We start from the raw sequence: 24,323 nt of genomic DNA, 5'->3' as shown, positions 1-24,323 counted from the left end.
GAAGAAGAAGAAGAAGAAGAAGAAGAAGAAGAAGAAGAAGAAGAAGAAGAAGAGAAAAAGATGTTAAGCCTTATTTCCCACTTTCCCACCATACGTTTTATCCAAACTCCTGACTGCAGTCTTTGTCAGAACAGAAACCAAGGAGTAATAAACTAATGCCCCTACTGAGAAGTTTAAAAGGGACCACAAACAGGAAGCCATGAGGAATCCATCCAATAAGAAAGTATAATTACCAACTCGTACTGCATTCAGTTCCAACAGTAACACCACAAAGCATCTCCACAGACTTAGGGGGACGGTCTCCAACAGCTGTCCCACTCTAGATGCCCGTTACAAGAGTTCCCAAGACACTTATTACCAAGCTAAAATCTGAGATAAGATGGGCACAGCATTGGCTAGACAGACATTCAATAGCATTTGACTAAATGACTAAAAAAAAAATAAAAATCACAGTCTCAGCCCTAGAGGAATGATGATCCTTTGTCCATTAGACGATTTGACTAAGAAATATTTCCATATCCTAACTAGCTCTAGGCTGTGTTCTCTCTGGTGGCCTATTCCTTCTGGCCTGAGGTGATTCAAGAACTGGGCAAGCAAGAAAAGCAATTGACAGGATCAAAGTCAGGAAAGTGGGGGTGCGGGGGGAGGGAGACACTATGAGAGGAGCCCCCAAAGCACTTTATTACGGACTCGTGCCTACCAACATGAGAACTCTAAAATCTGACTCCGTCCCTAGAAAAGAGTGTCCTGTGTCTCCGGCACCTTAAGAAACTCCGTAAATAAAATATGCCCCTTCAGTGATAAAACCCAGGGCCACTACTAAGCAGAACGTTTCAAACCCGCCTCCAGCGACGAAAAACTGGCTCCTCCCCTTCCGGGTGATACCCAAGCCACACCCCTAAAGTGCGAAGGTACCCCTGTGATGTAATTGTTAACGGTCGTTTCCGGGGCGGAGCCAGGGAGGGCGGGGAGTTTAGGCTGTGCCGACCCCTGAGCCCCCCTTCAGGTGACTCCAGCCCCTGAAAAAATCTTCATCCAGGGCCCTAAATGACCCAGCCCCACTGCTGCCAGACCGCTCTCCTTGACGACTCCACGCCCCGGTCCCTAGATAACCGTCCTTCTAATGCCTTAACTTCCAGTGACTTCCATATCATCAATCCCATCCTGTCCCGATGTGGCCTTTGGCTTGCGGGGGGCCACCTGCCTCAGGGTACCTGAGAACTATTCAGACTCGTCCTGGGAATGATGGAGAAGGGGACTTGCGGCTGGGAATAAGTGTTCCTATCATGCTGCTCCCCAGGAACCGCTGGAGCCCGGGACATGTCGCGATTGAGGAGATACGAGGTGGCGCTGGAAGCGGAGGAGGAGTGAGTGGAGGCGGGTGGTGCGGAGGAGGGATATGAGGCCGGGGGTGGGGGAAAGGTGCGCGTCCCGGGGCGGGCAGAGCGGGCCCTAGAGGGGTGTGGGCTGCTGATGGCCAGCCCCTGGGGGCGGGGCTTCTCTGCGGGCTAGGTTCCAGGGGTGGGGTCTGTGGGTCAGCCCCGCCCCTCCGGGTCCGGCTCTGCCTTCTCTTTGCAGGATCTACTGGGGCTGCTTCTACTTTTTCCCTTGGCTGCGAATGTGGCGCAGGGAGCGGAGGTGAGGGGGCTGCGATCTCGTGGGGGCATGAACGAGTTTTAGTGTCGGAGGATGGATGGTGGGGGAGTTCAGGAGCCCCCGCCCGGCCTCATGTCATTGTCGGGTCGCCCTACAGCTCGGCGCACCCCCGGGAGCAGAAGCTGGAGCCTCTGCGGGGCCTAATGAGCTGTTTGTCGAGCGGCCTGAGGCCTGCTCCCCAGCGCTCAGGTCGTGGTCTCCTCTGTCGCACCCCCACCAGCGCTGCACAGACAGCCGGTGCATTAAAGATTTAAAGTCACGCCCACTGCCTTCCTGACTTTACCGCCGCAGCCGCCATTGGTGCTGGGAATCCCACTTCACACCTGCTGTTTTCTTACCCACAGGGCGTCCCTCCCTGGTAGGATGCCCTTGCATGTCAAGGCCTCCGTTGCTCCTAAGGGCCCCTAATTATCGTCATCTTCTAATTACTATCAGTGACTGGCTCCCTGCCACACCCTCCCCAAAAGCACCCACACAGTAGGCCACATATTTCCCCCACTTATCAGTGTTCCCACAACTCCAGCTGTTACTGCCTTCCTCTAGCTGGAACTTGGCCAAATCTCTGAAGAGTCTTCCCTTCCTGAGAGTGAATCTAAAACATTTTAGCCAAACAGAGTCAGCGAGAGGAAGGATCAGTTCCTAGAAGCTGCCTCTCACAGTCTTCCCAAGAGAGTGACAAGGGTTAAGGGTCTAAGGCTTTTCCTACAGCTAAAACCCCAAACCGGCTCCCTCCAGTCTGATCCTTTTTTTCGTTTATTTGTTTCTTTTCTTTTCTTTTTTTTTCATTACGAGTGTGTGTGTGTGTGTGTGTGTGTGTGTGTGTGTGTGTGTGTGCCTGCCCACCACAGCCCATGTGCACGCAGAGGCCAAAGCACAACTTGAGAGAGTCCATTCTCTTTCTACCATATGGGTTCCAGGGTGCAAACTCTGTTCCTCAGGCTTGTCACCATGGCCATCTTGCCAGCCCCTGACCCCAGTTTTGAAAATACTTGGCATCCCTAGAAGAGCCCTGCCACCCATTTTTATCCTGCCAACTCAAATCACTCTGGAACCAACTCTTGCAGTGGCAAGAGTCCCCATAGACACCCACTCCAGCACCAGAAAGGGGAGACAGCCTGGATTTTGGCTGAGCCCAAAGCTGACTTTTAACCTGGCACAGCCCCTGCCATAGCCATTTGTGCTGGAAAAGAAGGCTTGGCCTTTATATCTTTGGAGACGCCAAAGAAGAGATGGGTACACAGCCAGGAAAATGTTTCTCCTTTCCAAAGATCTCTAGATTGACAAGTCCAGAAGAGCTCACAAATAGGCAGCTAGCTAACAAAACAAATAGACAGGATGATACAACCTGGGGATTTTGGGGGTGGGGTGCTACACCCAAGCCATGGAACAAAGGTCTAGAAAGGGATTAAGAGATACCCTGAAGCCTCGGGTACCAAAACTTCAGGACGAGTAGCCTCTAGGTTGTGGTTACTTCCAAATACCTAAAACTGTGCAAACTTTAGCTGTCTCCTCACGGTGTTTGCATCAGAGACCCCTTCAAAGGCTTTGTCTAGCTCTGGGCCTCATCCAGACAGCTAGAAGGCCTCTGAGACAGTGTCCAGAAGGGCCTTTGGGTCTCACCCTCTTCAAGAGGAAGCAAGACTTAGATTCTCAGCCTAGCTATAGCAGAACAAGCTGCCCAGAGATCATGGCAGTCCAAGAGCTCTATCTACAGATGACTGACCTCCGAGCAGAAAACACAACATATAGATAAGGGGTGGATTCTTAGGGTTATGGCTCAGTTTGTATTTCAAATCCAGAACAAGACTTGAAAATTGAAGTCCCCAGATTATGTGTCTGGACCATTAACCCGACCAGCGTGCCCCACCCCCAGCAGATTATAGCTTTCCAGAAAGAACTGCCTCAAGATGAGCGGGGCTTTTGCCTGGAAGAGAAGGAAGGGAATAGTAGAATGGGGTGCTCAGAGTTTGGGGAAATGGGTATTTCTGAACCTGGGTTGGGAGGTGTATGTTCCTTCAAGCCAGAGTGTAAAGAGGATGCAATTTGAATCAAAAGAGACCTAACTTAGTTCTTGAGTCTGATGTCTCCAACAAGCCAGAGACTAAGTCTGGAAACCCCCAGGCTCCCACTGACAAGCTGGCATCCGTGGAACAAGACCAAGCAGAAGCAAGAAGGTGAGATTTGGGGGAGGGGCCTTTTCATCTTCTGGGAGTTTTGTTTGTTGAGACAGGGTCTCGTTATGTAGCCCAGGCTGCCCTGGAACTCACTATGTAGACCAGGCTAGCCTCAAACTCAGAGAGAGTGATTTGCTTCTACCTCTCAAATGCTGGAAATAAAGAGCTGTGTCACGATATTCCTCCCCCTTTCGCCTGTTTTAACATCAGCAGTCAGGCATCAGGCATCAGAGAGCTTTTATTTCTCCTCATCCATCACCCTTTACCTCCTCTTCATGGCGAAAGTCTCCCCGCCTTCGCCAAGGAGAGTCTGTTTTAGGGACCCAGCCCTATCAATTTCTCCCGATAAGTAGGCAGGCCAGGGCAGAGAGTAGGGAGGAGAAGATAAAGGCAGGTTAGTGCTGGCCTGCCTTCATTCCTACCCACTCATAAACTCTTCTGTCAGAATATGTAATACGATAGCACAGAGGGATGGTGGTGGAGATGCAAATGTATTGCAGTGGGACTTTGGGGGATAACTGGAGCTGTATGATTTTGTCTATGATTATACAGTCATGGGTGTGACTTTATGAGGTTACGTGACCAACGTATGACTGATGAATGTGTGGCTACGCGCATGATTGTAAATGCCTGTTAGTAGATGTCCCAGTGATCGAGGCTGCCCTAAGCTGCTGTAGCATCAGCCCCTACATCACGCACTACCCCTCTTCAGTGTTCTCTCTTCGGGGCTTAGGAACCCCTGGGAAATGATGATGGTCCGAGAAAGGGCTGGGGACAGTGACAGCCGGCCAAGAGCTGTCACAAGATAAGCAAGGTATTGCCACCTGTCTCTGACTCACCTAGTGCCCCAGGTAAAATGCAACTAGATAAAAGGTAGGGAGAGGAGGAGAAAAAAGCTAGCAAGGAGGCTGAGCGGCATGGAGGGGCTCTCGCCCACCAGCAGCCTCCTGTTGATATTGTTGCTTCTGAGCCCAGACCCTGGAACAGGTAAGTTCCCGGAGGGTATAGAACAATGAATGGATGGACTAGAAGGGATGGGACGCAGAGAGTTCAACTTTCATGGAGCAGCTGTGGCTCCAGACCCTTCTGAAGACAGGGCCCTGTTGTTCTGCAGGCTTGCCACTGCCCTCCAGCTCTACCTGCTGTACGCAGCTCTATAGACAACCGCTCCCCAACAGGCTACTGAGGAAGATCCTGCATGTGGAACTGCAGGAGGCCGATGGGGACTGTCACCTTCAGGCTATTGTGTGAGCTCTGCCCCCAACCCTGCTACCTCTAACTGCCTCTAACTCCTAATCCCAGCCCCAATGCTAATTCTGGTGCCTCCTCAAGTTTTCATCTGTCTCTTGCCCCTAACCCCTGAACCCCACCTAAGCTCATACCCCAAACCTGGGCATAGCTTTGGACTTTTCCCTCCCCAGGCTTCACCTGCCTCGGCGCACTGTTTGTGTCCACCCTCAGAATGGCAGCCTGGCTCGGTGGTTTGAGCGCCATGGGAAGAGTCTCCAGGGGACTCTATCCAACTTAAATCTGGAACTACAAATGAAAATGTACTCGAGCCCCCAGCAGCAAAACTAATAAAACAACATTAGACAACAATCCAAAAACTTCTTCAGTCTCTTTATTTCAACTCTTCACAGTCCCCACAAGGGCCAAGGCCAAGGTCTGCACACACTCTCCAAGCATCTATATACACACATATAGAGAATGTCTGTTCCTTATCTCACATATGCACAGTCACAGGTGGACACAGACATGCGCATCTCTACACACTCCTCGGTGAACTTCCACCTCAAGGATGACATCAGAAGTCCAGGCAGCATTCAGCTGGCAGCAAGCTTGGAGTATAGGATCTCAAAGAAAAGGGCTTCAGACTTCCAGCTGAGACCTCCATCCTTAGGGGTCCACACTGCTCTGCCTCCTTTTCTGCCCGTCCGTTTAACCACCCCACCGGACAGGGTCACAGGTGCAATCAGCTGAAGTTCTCCTGGGTCCTCTGCAGGTTTGGAATGCCTAGAAGAGCAGGGAGCAAGTCAGACAGCAGGACTGGGTCCCCGGCGTGTGGGGAGGGGAGAGTGGTGCTCAGTGGGTGAGGTGTGTGCCTGACAAGCAAGTCTAATGACTTGGGTTCAATCCCTGGGACCCATGTAAAGGTGGAAAAGAACTCCACAAGTTCTCTGGCCTCCCAGCATATGCCACGGTACATGTGTGCTTGCATACACATGTCATACACACACATAACACACAGTAATAATAAAATTTAATTTTTCAAGTCAGGGAGAGGAGCAAACATCTATCCAAGACATTTAAGGGGGAAGGGGTTATACCCAGTTCTGAGACCTTTAAAATGAAGCTACCTGGTATTCCCAATACTCCAGGAGGGAAGAGACCCATTTCTGAGACCAGGACTGAAAAATGACTACCCTTTCTCCTCTTGCCTAGATATAAAAATGAGGAGCCCCCAACTCCAGTAATCCCCAGTACCCATAAAATTGCTAGGGCATCAAATTCTTAAGCCAGACACTCGAGTGGAGGCACACATTACTTAGTGCTACTCACCTGGAATCCTGTCCACTGGAATCATTGGTGCCAAGAACTCAGGTTTTTGAGGTCCATCCTTCCCACCCCGTCTCAGCCTCAGCCTGAAGCATAAAAGGGCAGCTGTCTCCCCAGGACCATGTCTTTTGGAGGATTTATTAGCAAGGGGTGAGAAATGAGTAAAAATCATGAGGGACAGGACAGTTGGGGGAGAAGTGGTTCCCAAATCAGACAGGTTCAGTAGGCAATCAGCAGGAGGCCCTTCGGGTGGGAATGGATGTGGTCTCTGGGCATCACAGCAGCTGCTGGGGTGGGGGGTCACAGCTAAGGAACCAGTGGCACTCACTTACCAGAGCCCCAGTGCTAGGGCTCCAACCGCCAGGCCAAGGAAAGAGAAGATTCCCAAAGATGCTAACACAGTCACTTGCTCCAAGGGGTCTCTGTGATCTGAGGGAGAAGGCCATGTGTCACTGGGAGAGAACGTTAGCCGTGCCTGGTGACACCTTCTCTCTTGGACTTCTATCCTCCATACGCCTTTACCAATCAGCCCGAACTTACCAAGCGGTCTTGGGTCTGGCTGCAAGGATGGCCTTGGAGGGGTGGGACCATCCTCCTGACCTACTGCCTCTTGCTGCTGTTTGTTCCCATCAGACATCTCATTCTGCAGGGGACCTGAAGGAAGACAAAACCTGAGAAGCGTACTTAGAAGCTTCTGCCTCTGGAAGGCAGGGCCGGGACTAGAACCTAAGTTTGAGGTGGGGGCCTAAGAAGCAGTTTCAGAGGGTATGGTCAGTTTGTGGGGATCTGACTTGTAGAATTGCAGACAGAGTCTAGAAGTACAGCAGTAGGGACTCCAGGCTATAGTTAGGACAGGGCTGCAGGCCACCAAGGCTATAGCGTAGGACAGCAATAGCAGTGCCTGAAGGAGCCTGACAAGGGGATGTGTAAGCTGTCTAGCTGACAGCTGATTTGGGGGTAAGGGCTCTGCCCTTTTCTTTGTCTCTCACCAGTGCTAGGAGTACCCCAGGCCTCTGGGCTCCAGGCACTCCAGGTGCCAGCATCCAGAAAGTCCCTGGCACTGACTCGTACCGCATGGGGCAGCCCAGCCACGGCATCCGTTATCACCTCCTCCAAGCCAACTGGCTCGACCTGGAGGCAAAAATGGTTCCTCGGGATGTGGTTCAAGCTGTTAGTAGAGAGCCTGCCCAGCCCCAGCCACACTGCCCCCATCTCACACTGCCTCCATCATCAGGTAGAGGGTCTAGGCCAGGCTGGGTGGCTGGTGGGACAGATTCTGTGTCTGGGGTTAGGAAAATGGAAGCCTTCAGTGGTCACTTTGAGGGACTATTGTATCCGTCTGTCTATGTTCAAAACCTTGTTAAGCTACTTGCTGAGTGGTTTGGGGTCTCTCTATATCTTGAATTCTTCATTTGTAAAATAGGAGTGAATACCTCACAGAGGTAACATATCTAAAATGCGTAGCAAGGTACCCTGCAGGCAGACAGCTCTGAATGCAGATTATAAACAAGTGGGGCTCCTCCCAGGACAGATGCCGAACACTCTGTGGGAGATTCACTAGTTTCAGCTAGACATGAGTGTTTATATGAGGGGTTCTCTGGGTGAGATACCCGCTTTCCTAGAAGTTATTATTGTCTGGTGTGTATGTGTTTGCAAGCACACGTGAGCAAACCCAGCATGCATGTGGTTGTCAGAGGACAAACTCTGGAGTAAGTCTTTTGTTGTCTACATCGTTTGAAACAGGTTGCTGTTCTTAGCTGCATAGCCAGGCTGACTGGCCCAGGAACTTCCTGAGATTCTGCTGGATTTGCCTCCCATCTCTCCATGGGAGCGCATGGCGTCACCTGGCTTTATGTGGGTTCTGAGGATCCAAACTCAATGCTTGCACAGCAATTGCTTTCCACGCTCATCCATTTTCCCAGTCCCTATAAGTGATTTTTAAACCCATTTCTGTCTTCACACACAGGCTTGCATTATTGTTAGTTACCCAGGACAGAAGTTTCTGTCCTGCCAGGGGCAACTCCAGCCTGGAAACACTATATAGGGGGAAACCGGGTCTTCTGAGACCTGCCCATGCCTGGAAGTTATACATACTATTCAAGATCTCAGAACAAGACACGGAACCTGAAGAGAAAGATTGAGACACACTGCAGACCTCACCGTGGACCATGCTGGATGCTGCGCTGGACGATATTGTAGCCGGAACTTGAGCAGGAAGTGGGGTTGGCGGTGCCAGGAAGCAGGGTATGTCCAGCTTGCATGCAGGCGTCTTGGGTAACCAGGTACTGATTCCACCCGCAGTCCCTGGGGTGGATCAGGACGCACTAAGGGTAGCCAGACACGAAGTTCAAGGTGAGTGACGAGTATCCACCCCCTCCTCACTATTTCCCACAGTGTATGCGGTGTATGCCATGTGTGCTGTGTGTGTAAAGACGCTTTAGTCAGACACTCCCAGGAGGGCGGGAAAATGTCAAATCTGGTTACTCATCTAGCTTCAGGACCTATCTGTTATCCTTGTTATAAAATAAGCAGACATTTGATAAGTTTGAGTGATAAAGGATTCTTCTTTGCATCCACAGAAGATTCACTGGTCCAAATTCCAACCTAGTTTTATGGCCATCTCCCCTCCCACACGCAGATCAAGAGAAAGGGACCAGCAAGCCTTTCCCCTGGGCAGGGAGAGCATGAGACTGGACTGCCTTCAGCATAGGGTCTAGAAGCAGGAGTTACCTAGGCAGCCAAGAAGATAGTAGCAACTAACTTGTAGAGAGTGGTAGCAACCTCCAGAGCAGTGGTTATCAGCCTTCCTAATGCTGTGATCCTTTAACACAGTTCCTCATGTGGGGGTGACCCCACACACACCATAAAATTATTTTCATTGTGCCAGGCAGTGGTGGCACACAACTTTAATCTCAGCACTCAGAAGGCAGAGGCAGGCAGAGCCTTGTGAGTTTAAGGCCAACCTGGTTGACAGTGTGAGTTCCAGGCTAGGCAAAGCTACACAGAGAAACCCTGTCTTGAAAAAAAAAAAGTAAAAAAAATGTTTTTGTTGCTACTCTATAACTGTAATTTTGCAACTGTTATGAACTGTGATGTAAATGTCTGATAGGCAGGATGTCTGACGTGTGATCACCCACTGGGTGGCGAACCACTGCCCTGGCGTGTGTACCCCTCCCTGTGACTACTTGCTCTTTATGTACGAGAGGGAGAGGACCTGTTGGAAGTTGGGGCAGGGAGGGTGTGAGTCTGTTTGGAGTCTCTGTGATGGGAGTCTGGGGGTTGGGGTACTCACAGATGCTCTGTAATCTCACGTCCAGTAGGCATGTGCTGGCACCCAGTGGGTTCACCTCAGTCACATTGATCCGGTACTCACTCCAGAACTCTGCCCCATGGACCACACATCGGAAAGCCTCTAGAGGGTCCTGTGGGCATGGCCAAGGCCCTGTGGATGAACTTTCCCTAGGAGGGAGGATATGGTTTTGCAAATAGGTCACAAGTTAGAGTTCTCTCTCTCTCTCTCTCTCTCTCTCTCTCTCTCTCTCTCTCTCGTCCTACCTCTCACTCTCAGTTCCTGGTAGGATCTTCTTCCTGATGGAAAGGGTGTCATGTGAGGTCAGAAGGAAAAGAGAGCCCCCTGCCTTCTCTGAGAATTTGTCAGAACTTCCCTCCCTTGCCCGCCATACCCATATCGTGCCAGCATCCCAAGCTGCATGAGCACACATACTAGACACGCACACACATACCTGTAGGAAGTAAGGTAGCGGGTGGGCAAACCGCTGACCTGGCTGGGACTCCAAATACAGGAGAAGTTTTCATAGTCTACTGCTTGGCAGGAAACCTCGGGACGAGCTGGGGGAACTAGACACACAGGGTACCGCTACAGACTGAGGCATCCTTAGCTCCTCCCTATCCCAGAGAGCTTGCTCAGGTGCCAGGGCCCCTTGGGAATCCAATGGCCCCTCACTGCCACCTTCCCTAACTCACAGCCCAGCTTCAGGGTCACCATGCCCCCAAATACACCATCCACGGTCTGGCAGACGTAAGGGCCCTCGTCAGCGCTGTCCACGTGGGCCAAGAACAGTCTGTGTCCTAGTCCGGAGTCAGGTCCCTGAAGCAGCCTTAACTCCCCATCCCGGAACCAGGACACTGGCGTCCTGAAGGTGAGATGAAGTGATGACACGGAGGGAGGAAGTCAGGCCATGCAGCTGTCCTCACAGAACCTCTAAGCACACTTGCAATAAGCCACACCCCCATGCCTGGTGCGGTGGTACGTGCCAATTATCTCAGGAAGCTGAAGCAGGAGACTCATGAGTTTGAGGCCAGTCTGGGCTACAGAGCAAGTTCCAGACCATTCCCAGGTACCAAAATAAATAGATAAAGTAATAAAGTAAATGCAAAAAGAGACTAAACCCAAATCCACATCCCCTTCACTTTATCAAGCTCCTTGTGGTCTAGCCTTTGCCTTCCTTTCCTGGCTCCCTCACCCTTCCCTCCCCACAGGCCACATTCTTTTCCTCAGTTCTTTGTTACTAAGGTCAGTCCCACCTCAGGGCATTTTCACAAGCTGTGGCCTGGTCAGGAGTGTGCCTCCTCTAACCTGTACTTGCCTGCTCCTTTTAGACCTAGCAAGGCTCTTGAGTGCTTACTGTCTGTCCTCCCCACTAGGATGCAACCTCTTGAGGACGTGCATCTTGCTGTTATCTCAGAGCCTGCAATAAACAGACCAGGCACTTAGCAGGTACGCAAACACTACTGGCTAGCTAACTAAGTGATGATGTTTGGTACTAGTGTCAACCCCAAGGCCTTAGATGTGCCAGACAGGAGCTCTAACATGGAGCTACATCCCCAACACTGGCTGAATTTTCTATTGAATAAGTATAGTTGGAGGGTGAGGACACAGAGGCAAGAACTATGACAGAAGAAGCAAGTGTCGGAGGAAACGAGGTCTGGGCAGGGTCAAGGAAGGGCCGTTCGTATGAGATTAGCGAGTAGGTGAACACTTACCCCGCATCCACTCCAGGACAACACAGCATCACGGACCTGCCCAGCTGCCCATACTGGACCCCTGTGGAGGGCATTCCTGGGGTGAAGCACTTCTTTTAAACTCCCCTCCCATTTATGAGACTGGTAAGGGTAAGGAGCAGGCTGCTAAGCCCTGGGTGGGGTCACTGTGTCAAAATATTAAGTTATACTTGCAAGCCAGAGATGGGACAAGCCAGAGAAGGGACCCAGGTTGTCAGAAATGGTGTGTGTGGGGGTCTAAATTAGGCCACAGGAAAGGGCCAGAGTGAGAACAGTAAGTCTCCTAAGGCGGTCACAAGGTGGCATTTTCTTACCTGGAGGACCCCAGGCTTGGGGGCAGGGGGAGGAGGACGACACCAGGGCTGTAGCCACGGCCACCAGGACCCTGCTCAGCCCTGAGCAGCTGCTGCTCATCTGTGGAGAAAAGGGGGGCTTAGGAGTTCCCCATCCATGAGCTGCATCGAGAGAAACGAAGCTATTGGAAATGACTGAGGATTCTATCCTGAAGTCTCCTTTCCCACCAAATGCCCAGTGCTGTATAGATTTGTCCTTGTGTGTGTACGAGTATGCACACGGGAGCACACACACACAAACACAAAGTTCATCTCAGTTCTGGGCTTAGGCCCAGAACAAAAGCCAGCGGCAACCGACTGTGCCAGGATTACACACGCGCGCACACACACACACACACACACACACACACACACACACATCACCTTTGGCGCCCACCCCTGGCACTAAGGACTGGCACTGGTTCAGCCACTCCCATTAACCCGTGCAGTCCAGCTGCTAGGAATTCTGGCTTTCACCCCCAAGCTGACCAAGGCTAATTACTGCCTCTGGCCAACACACAGCAGTGAGATAAGACTTCATCACTCTAAGATAAAGAGCTGACAAGATGGGTCCAAATGCACCCATAATCGCAACAGGAGGCCTAGCCCTGCTCTGGCTGCCAAGCCTCTGGCCTGAGTCTGGCTTCTTACTCCAGTACTTGGGCCACTCCGATGGGCCTGGCTTGAAATCTTGTTGGTCTCAGCCTGTGGGGCTGGATCGAGCTAGGGTGCCGGCTGGGGCTGCAGAGTTAAGCGGATCCAGATGCCCTGGCTGCTGCCAGAGGCAGAGAAACGGGCCAGGAGCCAGCAGATGGAGATGGAGTCGGGGTGGCGGAGAAGCGAGGGGAGCTGGGAGCCTACAGCAGCAAGCGCCTGGTGTGGGGGCCACAGCACCAAGTAGGGGTTAAAAGAACAGTGTTTAGGACCTAAGGCAATGGTGGTAGAGGCCAGTGTGCAAAAGTCTGCAGTGGGGGCAGCAGAAACGCAGTCTGAGAAATGTCCATATAGAGGAGTGGGGTGCTGGGAGGAAGGACTCTGGGCTGGAGGTGAGCAGCAGACTGAAGGCAGTAATGACGGGGTACCAGAAGACCCCTCCAGAGTAGAACAGAATAAGGCCTCCATATATCTGTGTCACCCTGAATGTCTTATTGACCCACCCCCAGGGCCCCCAGTCCCATTTACCCCGTGTAGCCACACCCTACCTCGATAATCACAGTGGCTGAGTGTCCATGGCCTCCAAGACTTCCTCCTACAGCCTCCAGCACTGTTTCCTCTCCACTCAGTCCTGGGACCCCAGAACCATCCCCTCCTTCCCATTCCCTGCCCCGCCCCCTCTGGGCCTTGAGCTTAGCCACCCCTAGCCAGGCCCCCTCCTCCCACCCCTTCCTCTTCCCTCCTCTCTCATTCCCTCCCACCCCAGGGCCTGGGAAGGGAAAAGGCCTCCCCCCCTCAAGCTGGAGAAGGAAGCCAGAGACACAGCCAGGACCAAGGGAGAGAGGAGGGCTGGCTGCTTCTGCTTATATCCCTGTCTCTAGAAGATTAACTGTGTTTTCACAGAGCCACCCAAACCATATTTACTCAGGCACTCACTGGGTACAGTGAACTAACACACGGATATTCCCTTGAACACATGTGGACACAATTAAAAAATATTAACGCGCACACACACACACACACACACACACACACACACACTCATTCCTATTCTTTCCATTCTCCAAAGGATGTTTCCTAAGGGCACAGCTGACTGTGTTTCCAGGGGAAAACAGGCCTCACACTGGAGAATATAAAGAAAGGCCAGAGTCCAGTTCCCCACTTCCCTGGAAGTTCGGGTCATTTCTATTCTCCCCTTTCACCCGTTGGGCCTCAGCACCAGGAAATGCCTTTGATCCCTTGGTGCCAGATATACAAGACTCACGGCTACAAGACTCAGACTCATATTCTTGGATACGATCACTCACAGTCACCCTGACACACTCAGACCCAGACACATTTACACACCTCAGTCTCCTAGTGGCCCCACTGACACAAAGACACACGTGTTAAAAGCGACTCCTCACCACGAGGAGCTCACAAGAGCTCTTAGTGACAGATCAGCATCGTGTCAAGGTTACAAGCCCTGTGTGGCCAGGAACAAGGAGCAAACAGGGAAGCCAAGCAGAGGGACGGCTTGGCCACACAGCTTGGAAAGTAGAAACACGGAGACACCTGGGAGGAAAGCTGTAGGGAGACACAGAAAGCTCTCCGGAAAGATAATCGTGGGGTTCAGGCATGAAGCAGAAACATCAGTAGACCAGGGGCCTAGGGATATGGCTCACTTGGGAGAGCTCGCCTCACATGGCACAAAACCCTAGGTTTGATGCCCAGCACCATATAAAAACAGATGTGCCACACCTGTAATCCCAGCAATCCCAGGGCTTGGAGTCCATGTGGCCCTGTCTCAAATAGGAGCCCCCAGTGATGAGACTTATTTCTCAGCACCGCAGACGCAACCCAGGCCCTGGCTCACGCTAGGCAAGCACTTTACTGCTGAGCTGCATTCTCAAACCTCCCCCCACCCCACCACCACCCCGCAAATCTTGGGCAGGGGAAGATGGAGAGCCATGTGCACTGGGGGTGGATCTGTCTATGTTGCAGGCCCGGTAGAAAAGTCAGTCTCCCTCAACAACTGAAGTTTCCCGGAATATAAGAACACAGCTTCACTCCCACACCGTCTAGGCGAGGACACGGGACACACAGCAGTCACAAGTCTCTTGCTCTTCCACTTCTGACATCGCACGTTATCACACAGAAACCCAGCCATCCACTCTCACACTGGCAGACCCCACAGGGCTTCCCAAAACACATTCCCTGGTGTGGTCACAGCCCCTCTCACAAACGAACACCCACCAAAAATTACCCACTGACTGCTGTGCCACAAGCAGACTCAGCTACAATCACACTCCCAGACGCAGCCACATTCGCTGACAGACACACCATATGACAGCAGTTACGGAGCCTCCACACACTGACATCGTCACACACAGACACTGCCTCGAACTCACACAGACACTCATGATCCATCAGCCACTCTCCGCCCCGCCCCCTCTTGGCAGGACTTGCGAGTCAACACCCGGGTCCCAGCAGGCCTCACCTTCCGCGGCAGCCGCCGCCAGCGCCCTCCACCCTCGCCCTCTGCCCCGGCCACTACTCCCTCCTGAGCTGGGCTCCCGCAAGTCGGGGCGGCTCCTCCAGGCGCCAATAGAACGAGAGAGGTGAAGAGAGGGGGCTCTCGGCCCATTGGAGCCTCCAACTGCCAATCACTTCCACCTCCTCCGGACACTTCCTGTCCCGTCTGGAACTTGAGAGGAGAGTACCAGAGTAGGATTCCTAGGACAAAACCTGAAGCTGCATTCCTTATACCTCTCGTGAAGGCCTGTCCTCCCCGGGACTGCAGGCCTGAAGGTGCTCAGGCTCTTCCCCTCCCAGCCGTCCACGCAGCCTCAGGTCCTCTACTGAACCACTGGGCAGCTGACTGCATTTGTTGAAGGTGCCCTGACTTCAGATAAGATAGGAAACGGAGGGTTGGTTTAGTTCTCAAACGTTGTCGAGTATCGTACCTTTAAAAAAGTCAGGTCCCATTCCATGGCAGCTAAATCACAATCTCTGCTTGTTGCATCCAGACCCCAGTACTGTTTTTAGAACTCCTCAGGCGATCCCAAATACAGGCAAGGTTGGGGGTTTTTTATGTATGCCCTAAGAAAACAGCTAACCATCCGGGGAGTGTCAAGGGAGATGCCTACTTTGATTTCCCAGACCTTCACAGTACTCCCAATCCCAGGCACCCTTCATTTCTCCAAGGTCTCAGGAGGAAGGGCCCTAGGTTAGAAGGCAGGAAAAGGAAGCCAGGGTTCTTCTAGGTCAGCCGTCACTTGTCCAGGTTTTATGTGCGGACTTCTCATCCCTACGACCCAGTTCCCATGGGAAACAAAGGAAGAAAGGCTTTCTAGCCTCCCTGACGTCACTCACAACTCTCAACCTTGCCTTAGAATCTGGAGAACACCGCGTTACCTCTGGTGTCATAAACCGAAAAGCCTTTGTTCCTCCACTATCTCAAGGAGGAAAAGAACCCAACAGATCCAGAACGGAGAGGGCAGCCTCTGGGGCTACCCTGGCGTCCTCTCCTCTCCATGCCTGGGCAGCTACTGTTTTATCAGCACAGCTGAAGCCACATACACTGTACATAGAGGCTTGAGGAAGCCAAGAACACCAAGCCACATGCACACTCCCAACCCGCCCCTTTAGCCCCTGTGGTCTGGAGCAGAGTCTAGCTGTGGCCACTCACAAAACCAGGGTTCTGGCCAGCAGCCCAGCGTCTGAACTGACCTCTGGGACTACGATTCTGTTCACCCTCTCCCCACCAAGCTTTGAGGCCCAGGCTTGGTGAGCTGACAGTAATAAACTCGGTGATATGAAGGACACTGACCTTCCCGAAGACTCTGCAAAGCTAAGAGCATGGGATTTTAAAATAGTCTCCAAAATTAGAATGATGTTTATATCACAAGAGGGTCAGATACAATAGTGAATATTCTTCAGAGATCGGAGGTATAATTTTTTCCCCCAAAAAAACAAAGCATTGAACACAGAGCCTCACATACACCAGAGAAATACTCTATCACTAAGCTATTTCTCAAGACAGTCTCTCTAAGCTAACCAGGCTTGCCTTGAATTTGCAATCCTCCTGCCTCAGCCTCCTGGGTAGCTGGGATTGCAGACCTGCACCACTAGGCCCAGCTTGGCTTTGGTTTCAGAGATTAGGTGTTGCTAGGCAACCCACACTGGCTTCAAACTCACAGTCCTACTTCAGTCTCTAAGGTGGTGGAATTACAGGTGTGCACCATCCCTCTGGCTTGGGAGGGAATTCTTGCATCAAATCTTCCTGGCCTACATTGTCAACACCTGTAGGCAGGAAAGAGTGTGTTTGGAGTCACACTTAGCCTTGCCCCTAGCCTCCAGTATGTAAGAGTTCACACTCCTCTGGTGTCAGAAAACATGGTTGAAATCTGAGATGTAGTTTTATTGATGTCACAGCTGCCCAAACTCCAGGTCCCAGTTCTCTCGGGCAGAAAGATTCAAGGCTCTGCTGTCATTACAAGTCAAGCCGTGGTTGCTGTTTCCTTGTCTTTCTTTGCCAGGCGATAATGTACCTCAGGGAGCGCCCTTAATCTTTCTGCAGCCTAGAAGGGGACAAGGAGAAAACACGGAGAGTAAGGGTCCCCCAGAATGGTATGGGGTTCTGGGCCCCAGAATTACTGAGGAATGCTTATGGTGTTGGAAGACTGGTAACAAGGACAGCTGAAGTCACAGGGGATGGGGTTGAGCAGCAACCCAGTTCTTAGGAATACCTGTGTTTTCTATGAGGACTCCCAGAATCATGACTGTTGAGGTCCCTTGAGAAAATTGAGGTGAAAGGGGCTATGAAGACCCAGGATGCTGAGCCCTGACCTGTTCAGGAGTTAGGTCCCGCTGAGCCTGGGCAAGCATTTCATAGCCGACCATGAACTTGCGGACAGTAGCAGAACGTAGCAGTGGGGGGTAGTAATGCGCATGCAGTTGCCAGTGCTCATAGGTGGCTCCTGTCTTTAATCCCGTGGGAGCCCCTGGCAAGAGAAAGATGGAGATGATCCGGAAGGCTCTTTTTCAAGTCTTCAGTCTGGTCCCTCCCCTAAAGTAGGCCAGGTACCTAAATACTACAGTTCCCAGTATTTTCCACTAGGGAACAATTTCATCAAATGACTCCACCCTCAGTTCCAGCACCCCTGCTCTGCTCTGGATACGTCCACCAAATGTTTTAATGCCTGGTAGGATGCAGTTCCCTAAGCCAGAACCGAGAAACCCAGAAATAGTACTGGGGCTACCCCACCACCAAAAGCCTTACCATGCCAGCCCATGGAGTAGGGAAAAGACGTCTCAAATAGGTTGTCATATTTGGTCAAGAGCTTCTTCATGATGGAAGCTAGATCTGGAATCAGAGCCTGGTTTTCAACCTGGAAATAGGTGCTGGACCCATTAGGGTCCGTCTATTCAGCACCCAGTCCCAAGGTCCTATGTGGGATCCTTACCATCACGTTCAGCAGGGGTCAGCTCAGGCAGCCGCCGCACATGCCGCCGGGGCAGCAGTAGAGTCTGGAAAGGCCACACTGCCCAGAAGGGGACCAGGACGAGCCAATGCTCACTGGATAGGACCAAGCGTTCCTGAACACACAGAATGGAAATGGGACGTACATGTAAGAGGGGGGAGGGGACGAGTATCGGGAAGGCAAAAGGGAAGGATCTGATTGTGTCTCTCCACTTTCGCCACCACCCTCGTCTACCTTCCCGTAGGTGACTGCAGGAAGTCCATCCCCCTTCTGTGCGCTTTGACAGTCAAAGGGCTAGAGACTCCTTGGGAACACAGGGCCTGGAGCTCCCCCACCTTCCTGAGGAGCTCTTGGTGGCCATATTCCAACAACAGAGGCTTTCCATGCTGGCTGTGAAAGCTCTGCTGAGATCGCTCTTCACGCTGGGCAACATCTGGCAGGAAGCTGCTGGCCCAGACCTGTCAAGGGGCAAGAGCAGAGTCCGTTAGCGCTAAGCCTCCACATTGCTAATGCATTCCTTTTGATCCGTCTCTTAATCTAGTTCTGTCCACAATGTCGGCATGGAGACTCGGCCAAGAAAGCCATTACCAGCCCTGACATACTGACCTGGCAGTGGGGGTGGGGGTTGGAACAACCCATCATGGCTCCTTTGTTTTCAAAGATCTATTGGGTATGAGTAGAGAGGGTTAATAGTCGAAGAGACATCAAGTCAACCCGCTCCTGACTACACCCGGTGGAAGCAGTAATGGTACTCCCCCCAAACCAAAGTTCTACCCCCCCCTCACAGACCTGCACCCAAGGGTACTGGGCACCCAGCTCCTCTGTGACTGAGGCCCAGGCATCGATGACAGCTCGGATCTCAGGGATGGACATGAGTGGCAGCGTCACATCCGACCAGGGGTGGAAGCACATGACTTTACTGCGTGGGGAGGGGAGACAGGAAGACAGAGAGAAAGGGGTTGGTTGGTCCAAGTCCAGGTCTTAGTCTTTGACCCTGGGCTGGAGGTTGTAAACGGGGCAATCCATAGTTACCAAACTCCTCTGGCGGCCTCTGCACGGAAAAGAGGATGGTCACTGGGTCCTGAGATAAAGGAGCATTACTCTCTGCGGCACAAGTTCCCCTGAGAGAGCCAGTCTCCCTTGTCCCCAACACTGGTTAGATTGACAGTACCTGGATCTGGAGCATTGGGCTGCAGAGCTGGGAAGTCATTGTCAAACAGGAAGGTGCCATCATAGAGTGGATTTACCTACTGACAAGAAGAGGCTAGAAATACTACCACCTGGCGAACTTCAAGGCCTACACAAGCTGCTAGAGGACGAGGAAGGCCCACTCTAGGGATCAAAAATTGCTTGACGGGATATGACCCAAAAAGAGGCGCACTGCTCCCTCTTGTGGATGAAGGGCAGCAATAAGAGAGAACGATTTCCTCCCATCTCACTTGGTGGCTGTGCTTTCGTGCTTACCTCCCCGTTGGCTCGTGTGGCCCCGGGACACAGAGGGTTGAGTGGGTCATGGCGAGGCACTGTCTCCAAAGGCTGGGGCTCCACTTGTCCTTGCCAGGGCCGCTTCATGCGATGGGCCGACACTAACACCCACTCGTCCTGGAGCGGATTGTAGCGAATATGCTGGTGTTCTGGGGACGGGCAGTCAAGATCAATTAGTAAAGCTCCCTGTCTCCCTCTTCTTCCCTGAATGGCTCTAACGCCCTAGCAGACCCAAGCTCAGGGGCGCTCGCTGGGCGAAGTGTTTCTAAAGGCTGACGGAGGGGAGTTAAAGGGTTAAACCCTTACAGTGCCACATGGGCGCAAGCCCTTCCTTCCCTCGGCCGGCCACCCGAGCTTCGGGTGGGAGTGCCGACCTTGACGTTGGGACCAGAACTTCCTACGGAAAAGGTAGGCTCGGCTGCACGCCGCAGCGGGTCCAGGCCGCCCCGCAATTACCGCTCGCCCGGAAGGTCACTGCCATGGCGTCCGCCTCCGACGCCTGCTGGCGCTGCTCAGGATCAGCTCCGTTTTGCGACATTAGGCCACCCGAAATGACTTGAATTCAGACAGGATTGTCCGCTAGGCCAGAAGCACCCTTCGTTTGCTGTTTCTTGCCCCGCCCTTCCTAGATGATTGGCTAACAGCCAACATGTGACGGGGTCCGCCTGACACTTAGGGGCGGGGCTCAGGACAGCCACCAGCTTGCCACTGGTTTTAAATGAGACCCCTTCCTCGTCGGATAGGAGCCACTTATCTGGGAAGTGTCTGTGAAAAACTCGCTGCTGTACCCATTCGTCTGGCCATGCAAATATTTACTGAGGGGGAAGGGAAATTTTCACACACGAATGTAATGAGTTTTGATCACCCACTGGAACTTTTCTTCCCAGTAAGCCTCCCACTTTCATTTCTTTTTCTTTCTTTTATTTATTTATTTTATTATTATTATTATTTGGTCTTTTGTGACCCACTGAAATTAGTTAGGGTTGCTTGCCTGAGCACAGAGGAGGGTATTTATTGGAGCATGGACTACGTATCAGCTACACCACTGAAGAACACTACTCCCGCCAGGAACCTTTAACTGCCAATAGCCCCTCAAGGAGGGTGGAGCCTCACGAGTCCTTCCCCCATCCCCATCCAGTAGGAAATACTGATGAGCCAAATCTCGGATTTTGTGCAGGTAACCACAGCTGCAGTGAGTGCGATGGCCCAGTCATGTCAAGAAGACATTGCTTTTACCAAACATCTGCTTTTCACCACAGCCACTCAGCTGGTGACCCAGGTCTTTGTGAGTCCAGGATGCTACTGTCCTTTGCCCAGGGGCATCTCTATATTCTACATAGAACCTAGGTGTCTGATATATGGTTAAAATGTTTAGTAAAGCTGGGCCATGCAGGCCTTTAATCCTAGCACTCTGGAGGCAGTGGATCTTTGTGAGTTCAAGGCCAGCCTGGTCTACAGAGCAGGTTAGGGTAGAAGGGACTTTATACTTACAGATGAAGCCTGGTCCTTCAGTATTGCCTGGAGGTGGGAGTACTTCATTGTAACAATACTTCCATCCTCATCTGCAGTCTTGGTTAAAAAAAAAAAGAGCTAAGTAATGGAGCATGAAGTGTGGTGGTGTACACCTCCCTCTAATCCCAGCCCTCTGGAGACAGAGACAATAAGCTTACAAGTTCAAGTTCAGCCTGCACAGTTCTACACAGCAAGACCCAATCTATAAATAAATAACAAAAGTGAATATATATGTGTGTGTGTGTGTGTGTGTGTGTGCATATGCCAGGCACAGTGTTGTGTTTGCCTATAGTCTCAACTACTCTAGAAGCTGAGTCAGAAGATCATTTGAGCCCACGAGTTCTAGACCATCCTGGCCAATATAGTGAAGTCAGTCTCAAAAACAAACAAAAGCCCAGAGAAGGAGGTACACACTGGCGTTTGGAAGGCAGAGGCAGGTGGATCTCTCTGAGTAACCTGGTCTACAAAGAGGGTGCTAGGCAGCCAAAACTACTTAAAAGAGACCCTGTCTCAGACAATCAAATAATGGGGGGAATAAATAAATATAAAAGAATCTAGGAAATAAAAAAATATTTTAAAAAATCTCTTTTTATGATTTGTTTATCTTACTTTATGTGTGTGAGTGCTTTGCTAGCATTTATACCTGTGCATCCTGGAACTGAAGACAGAGGTGAGCCACCATATGGGTGCTGGGAATTGAACCCAGATCCTCTGTAAGAACAACAAATGCCTTAACTACTGAGCCATCTCTCAGGGCCCCCAGAGGTATTTTCTATAGAAAGTTTGATTTTGTTTGAAGGGAACTTTTTTTTTTGAGTTGTTTTCATTTCTTGTGAGACAGCGTCTTATATCTCCCAGACTAGCCTTGAACTCTCTGTGTGAAAGCATGAATTTGAACCCCTAATCTCCCTGCTTCCACCCCTGACTACTGGTATTATAGGTATGTCTCACTATTCCATTTCTGCAGGCTATACAGAGGCAGGCATACTGGAAGCTGAGCTGCAAGCATTGGGACATTGGTGTTGACCTCTGCCCTAGAATCCTCGGTCTGGAATGTGAAGAGACCATTAGGTAGAGGGCAGAGGGCAGAGGGCATGGACTGCAATATGAGTTTTATCAGGCCAGCAGCTGCTCAGAGTACATCAGAGGGCAGGAAGAGGGAACACGCTCTCTACCCCTTTAGCTGTCTCTCAGTGACTAGACTGCAGCATTGCATTTACACAGGAAGAGCGATGCTTCAGTGTCACTCCCTAGATCATGCCAACTGACTCTTGCCACCCGTCAGGAACATCTTCATGCCTCTTCTCTCTGTGTCTTTCCAGACCCCTCTTGTGGGAGAAGAGGAGGATGGTCTAGATAGGGCCTCTCCCTCCCAGAACCCAAATATAGGATCTCTGCTGTGACGTGAGGAGAAAGTGGCTGTCATTCTCATCCCCTTAGTTCCCTCCTGGAGTCACGCAATGGCATAGGGTTTTCTTTTTTTAAAAAAAAAATATTTATTTATTATGTATACAATATTCTGTCTGTATGTATGCCTGCAGACCGGAACCATCCGTAATGGGGTCTGGTGTCCTCTTCTGGCCTGCAGGCATACACACAGACAGAATATAGTATACATAATAAATAAATATTTTTTAAAAAAGAAAAGGGAATTAACTAGAGGGTTCTCGGTGGTTTTAGAGGATGGTCCATTTAGGAAGGACATCAAAGCCAGAGACTTCAAAACTTGTATCCTCAGTCTTCCATTCCACACTAGATTTCTCAAAACCAAACAAAGACACCATAATCCATCTCCCCGGCCTTTACTCTGAGCTGTACATCATTTTGTAATGTGGAAAAACCACACGGCAAGAGAGAAGGTTATTTATTAGAATAACCTACAGGCTGTGGTCCAGCTCGTTCAACAATGGCTGTCTACTAATGGAAGGACCAAGAATCCAGTAAGTGTTCAGTCCACAAGGCTGAATGTCTCCTCTGGTCTTCAAAATACACTGGAATCCAAAGTAGGCTCTAATGCCAGTGAAGGAATGGACTTGCCATCGAGAGTGACCAAGCAGAAATGAGAGAGCAAGCTTTCTGCCTCCATGTCCTTTATATAGGCTGCCAATAGAAGGTGTGGTCCAGATTCACAGTTATCGTCCTACCTCAAACATCCAGCTTAGAAGTAGGTCTTCCCTCTTCAACTGATTTAATTAACAATAATAATAATAATAATAATAATAATAATAATAATAAACCCTCAAAGGTGTGCCCAATCATTTGGGTTTTAGTAAATTCCACATGTACTCAAGTTGACAGACAAGAGCAGACATCATGATAGGTGTTGTGTAACAGTTTCCTCCTGGGATTAAAACGTCCCATCCTGCAGGAAGCTCCTTAAGCAAGAAGGTAAACAACTCAAACCAGTTTCAGGAAGTCCCTGAAACCTACCAAATTCACTAGGCCCTGCCTTGCCATAGTAAGCAATAAAAGCTGGGTGTCTCTCTTAGCTAAAGTGAAGCTGAGCTGCAAAGAAAACTCTGAAGAGTAGACCAGTTTCCTGGAAGAAGCAGAAGCAGCTAAGCTGCCTGGAAGAGATTTGAACTAACTGAGTTACTTGGAAACGACGCTCTCCAGCCTGCTGAACTGTCTGTAGACTGCAGTGTGCTTCAGATGCCCAGCTTTTTTGAGATGTCAATCCTGTTGGAGTGGGCTTTGGTGATGCAACTGTCTTTTAGTCATTTTTTTCTCCTGCAAGTAATCCCAATAAAACTCATTGGTTCATCAAATTGGATTTTGGTGGGTTTTGTACTTTGGTCTGCCGTGGGTTCCCTATCTGGGGTGAGTAGACTTGTGTTTTGTGCCTCTCCAGGAGACATTTCGTCACACAACAATAGGCCTTTTTTAACTGGCCAAAGGTGAAAAGAAAAAAGAGGTGTGATAGAATTTCACGGTCTTTTAAATTTTATGTGTATTGGTGTTTTACCTGCATGTATGTCGGTGCACCATGTGTGTGCAGTTCCCACAGAGGCCAGCGTCGGCACCACTGGAACTGGAGTTACGCACAGCTGTGAGCCACCATGAGCATGCTGGCCATCAAACAGGGTCCTCTGGAAGAGCAGCAGTGTTCTTAACCACTGAGTCATCTCTCCAGCCCCAAGAGGTCACATGCTTTTAGAAACTAGACCTGGAAATGTTATACGGTGTTTCTGCTCCCATTTTACTGTCCAGAAGAAAATTGCATGGCACATGGCCCTATCTGACTATAGTGGAGCTTGTGGAATGTACTCTGATTGCTCGAGAGCAAAAAGAAATGTCGCTGCAGGGCTGGGGAGATGGCTCAGCGGTTAAGAGCACTGGCTGTTCTTCCAGAGGACCCAGGTTCAATTCCCAGCACCCACATGACAGTTAACAACTGTCTGTAACTCCAGTTTCTGGGGATCTGATACCTTCACACCAATTCACATAAACTAAAGTTAAATATATAT

At 50.9% G+C, this 24,323-nt stretch overlaps 3 protein-coding genes across 16 annotated transcripts in view; 1 reads left to right on the top strand and 2 right to left on the bottom strand.

Annotated features, from left to right (window-relative positions):
- The first annotated feature begins 930 nt into the window (after positions 1–930).
- On the top strand, positions 931–5,429 carry LOC101995869 (C-C motif chemokine 27). 7 transcript variants are annotated; one of them, XM_005362041.2, is made up of 6 exons: positions 931–1,006; positions 1,301–1,367; positions 1,579–1,638; positions 3,751–3,830; positions 4,945–5,077; positions 5,252–5,429. In XM_005362041.2, exons 2-6 carry the CDS (start codon positions 1,321–1,323, stop codon positions 5,406–5,408), a joined length of 477 nt encoding a protein of 158 aa, XP_005362098.1. In that variant the 5' UTR covers positions 931–1,006; positions 1,301–1,320; the 3' UTR covers positions 5,409–5,429. The 7 variants fall into 7 exon arrangements, with proteins under 7 accessions (XP_005362098.1, XP_026642540.1, XP_026642538.1 ...); XM_026786737.1 differs by lacking the exon at positions 931–1,006 and adding an exon at positions 1,021–1,210 and having other exon boundaries at positions 3,778–3,830; XM_026786736.1 differs by lacking the exon at positions 931–1,006 and adding an exon at positions 1,023–1,210.
- A 4-nt stretch (positions 5,430–5,433) lies between these two features.
- Positions 5,434–14,975, bottom strand: Il11ra (interleukin 11 receptor subunit alpha). 3 transcript variants are annotated; one of them, XM_005362045.2, is made up of 13 exons: positions 14,874–14,975; positions 11,723–11,822; positions 11,391–11,451; positions 10,371–10,540; positions 10,130–10,244; positions 9,942–9,974; positions 9,679–9,845; positions 8,547–8,710; positions 7,376–7,517; positions 6,927–7,040; positions 6,719–6,815; positions 6,390–6,472; positions 5,434–5,843 (listed from the first exon to the last, which is right to left on the bottom strand). In XM_005362045.2, the coding sequence occupies exons 2-13, from the start codon at positions 11,820–11,822 to the stop codon at positions 5,803–5,805; spliced, it is 1,287 nt and encodes a 428-aa protein (XP_005362102.1). In that variant the 5' UTR covers positions 14,874–14,975; the 3' UTR covers positions 5,434–5,802. The 3 variants fall into 3 exon arrangements, with proteins under 3 accessions (XP_005362102.1, XP_026642536.1, XP_013207367.1); XM_026786735.1 differs by lacking the exon at positions 14,874–14,975 and adding an exon at positions 12,943–13,012; XM_013351913.2 differs by lacking the exons at positions 11,391–11,451; positions 11,723–11,822; positions 14,874–14,975 and adding an exon at positions 11,033–11,367.
- A 1,278-nt stretch (positions 14,976–16,253) lies between these two features.
- Positions 16,254–24,323, bottom strand: part of Galt (galactose-1-phosphate uridylyltransferase) — a 9,263-nt gene continuing 1,193 nt past the window's right edge. Inside the window, exons 1-12 of one of the 6 annotated variants that reach the window (XM_026786832.1) lie at positions 23,822–23,839; positions 20,836–20,913; positions 19,324–19,493; positions 19,031–19,106; positions 18,892–18,940; positions 18,649–18,778; positions 18,466–18,522; positions 18,195–18,317; positions 17,842–17,974; positions 17,658–17,741; positions 17,225–17,379; positions 16,254–16,956 (exon numbers count right to left, since the gene is read on the bottom strand). In XM_026786832.1, the coding sequence (XP_026642633.1) occupies positions 16,876–16,956; positions 17,225–17,379; positions 17,658–17,741; positions 17,842–17,974; positions 18,195–18,317; positions 18,466–18,522; positions 18,649–18,778; positions 18,892–18,940; positions 19,031–19,106; positions 19,324–19,431 (996 nt within the window). In that variant the 5' untranslated portion in view covers positions 19,432–19,493; positions 20,836–20,913; positions 23,822–23,839 and the 3' untranslated portion in view covers positions 16,254–16,875. Of the gene's footprint in view, positions 16,957–17,224; positions 17,380–17,657; positions 17,742–17,841; positions 17,975–18,194; positions 18,318–18,465; positions 18,523–18,648; positions 18,779–18,891; positions 19,110–19,323; positions 19,494–19,650; positions 19,751–19,800; positions 19,983–20,835; positions 20,914–23,452; positions 23,546–23,821; positions 23,840–24,323 lie in introns of those variants that run through there. The other 5 variants (XM_013351771.2, XM_013351770.2, XM_005362038.3 and 2 more) reach the window with 5 other exon arrangements.

Source organism: Microtus ochrogaster, linkage group LG5 (assembly GCF_000317375.1).
Source record: "Microtus ochrogaster isolate Prairie Vole_2 linkage group LG5, MicOch1.0, whole genome shotgun sequence".
Lineage (NCBI taxonomy): Eukaryota > Metazoa > Chordata > Mammalia > Rodentia > Cricetidae > Microtus > Microtus ochrogaster.
The sequence above is the reverse complement of the archived record's forward strand: the minus strand, read 5'-3'. Positions and strand labels throughout refer to the sequence as shown.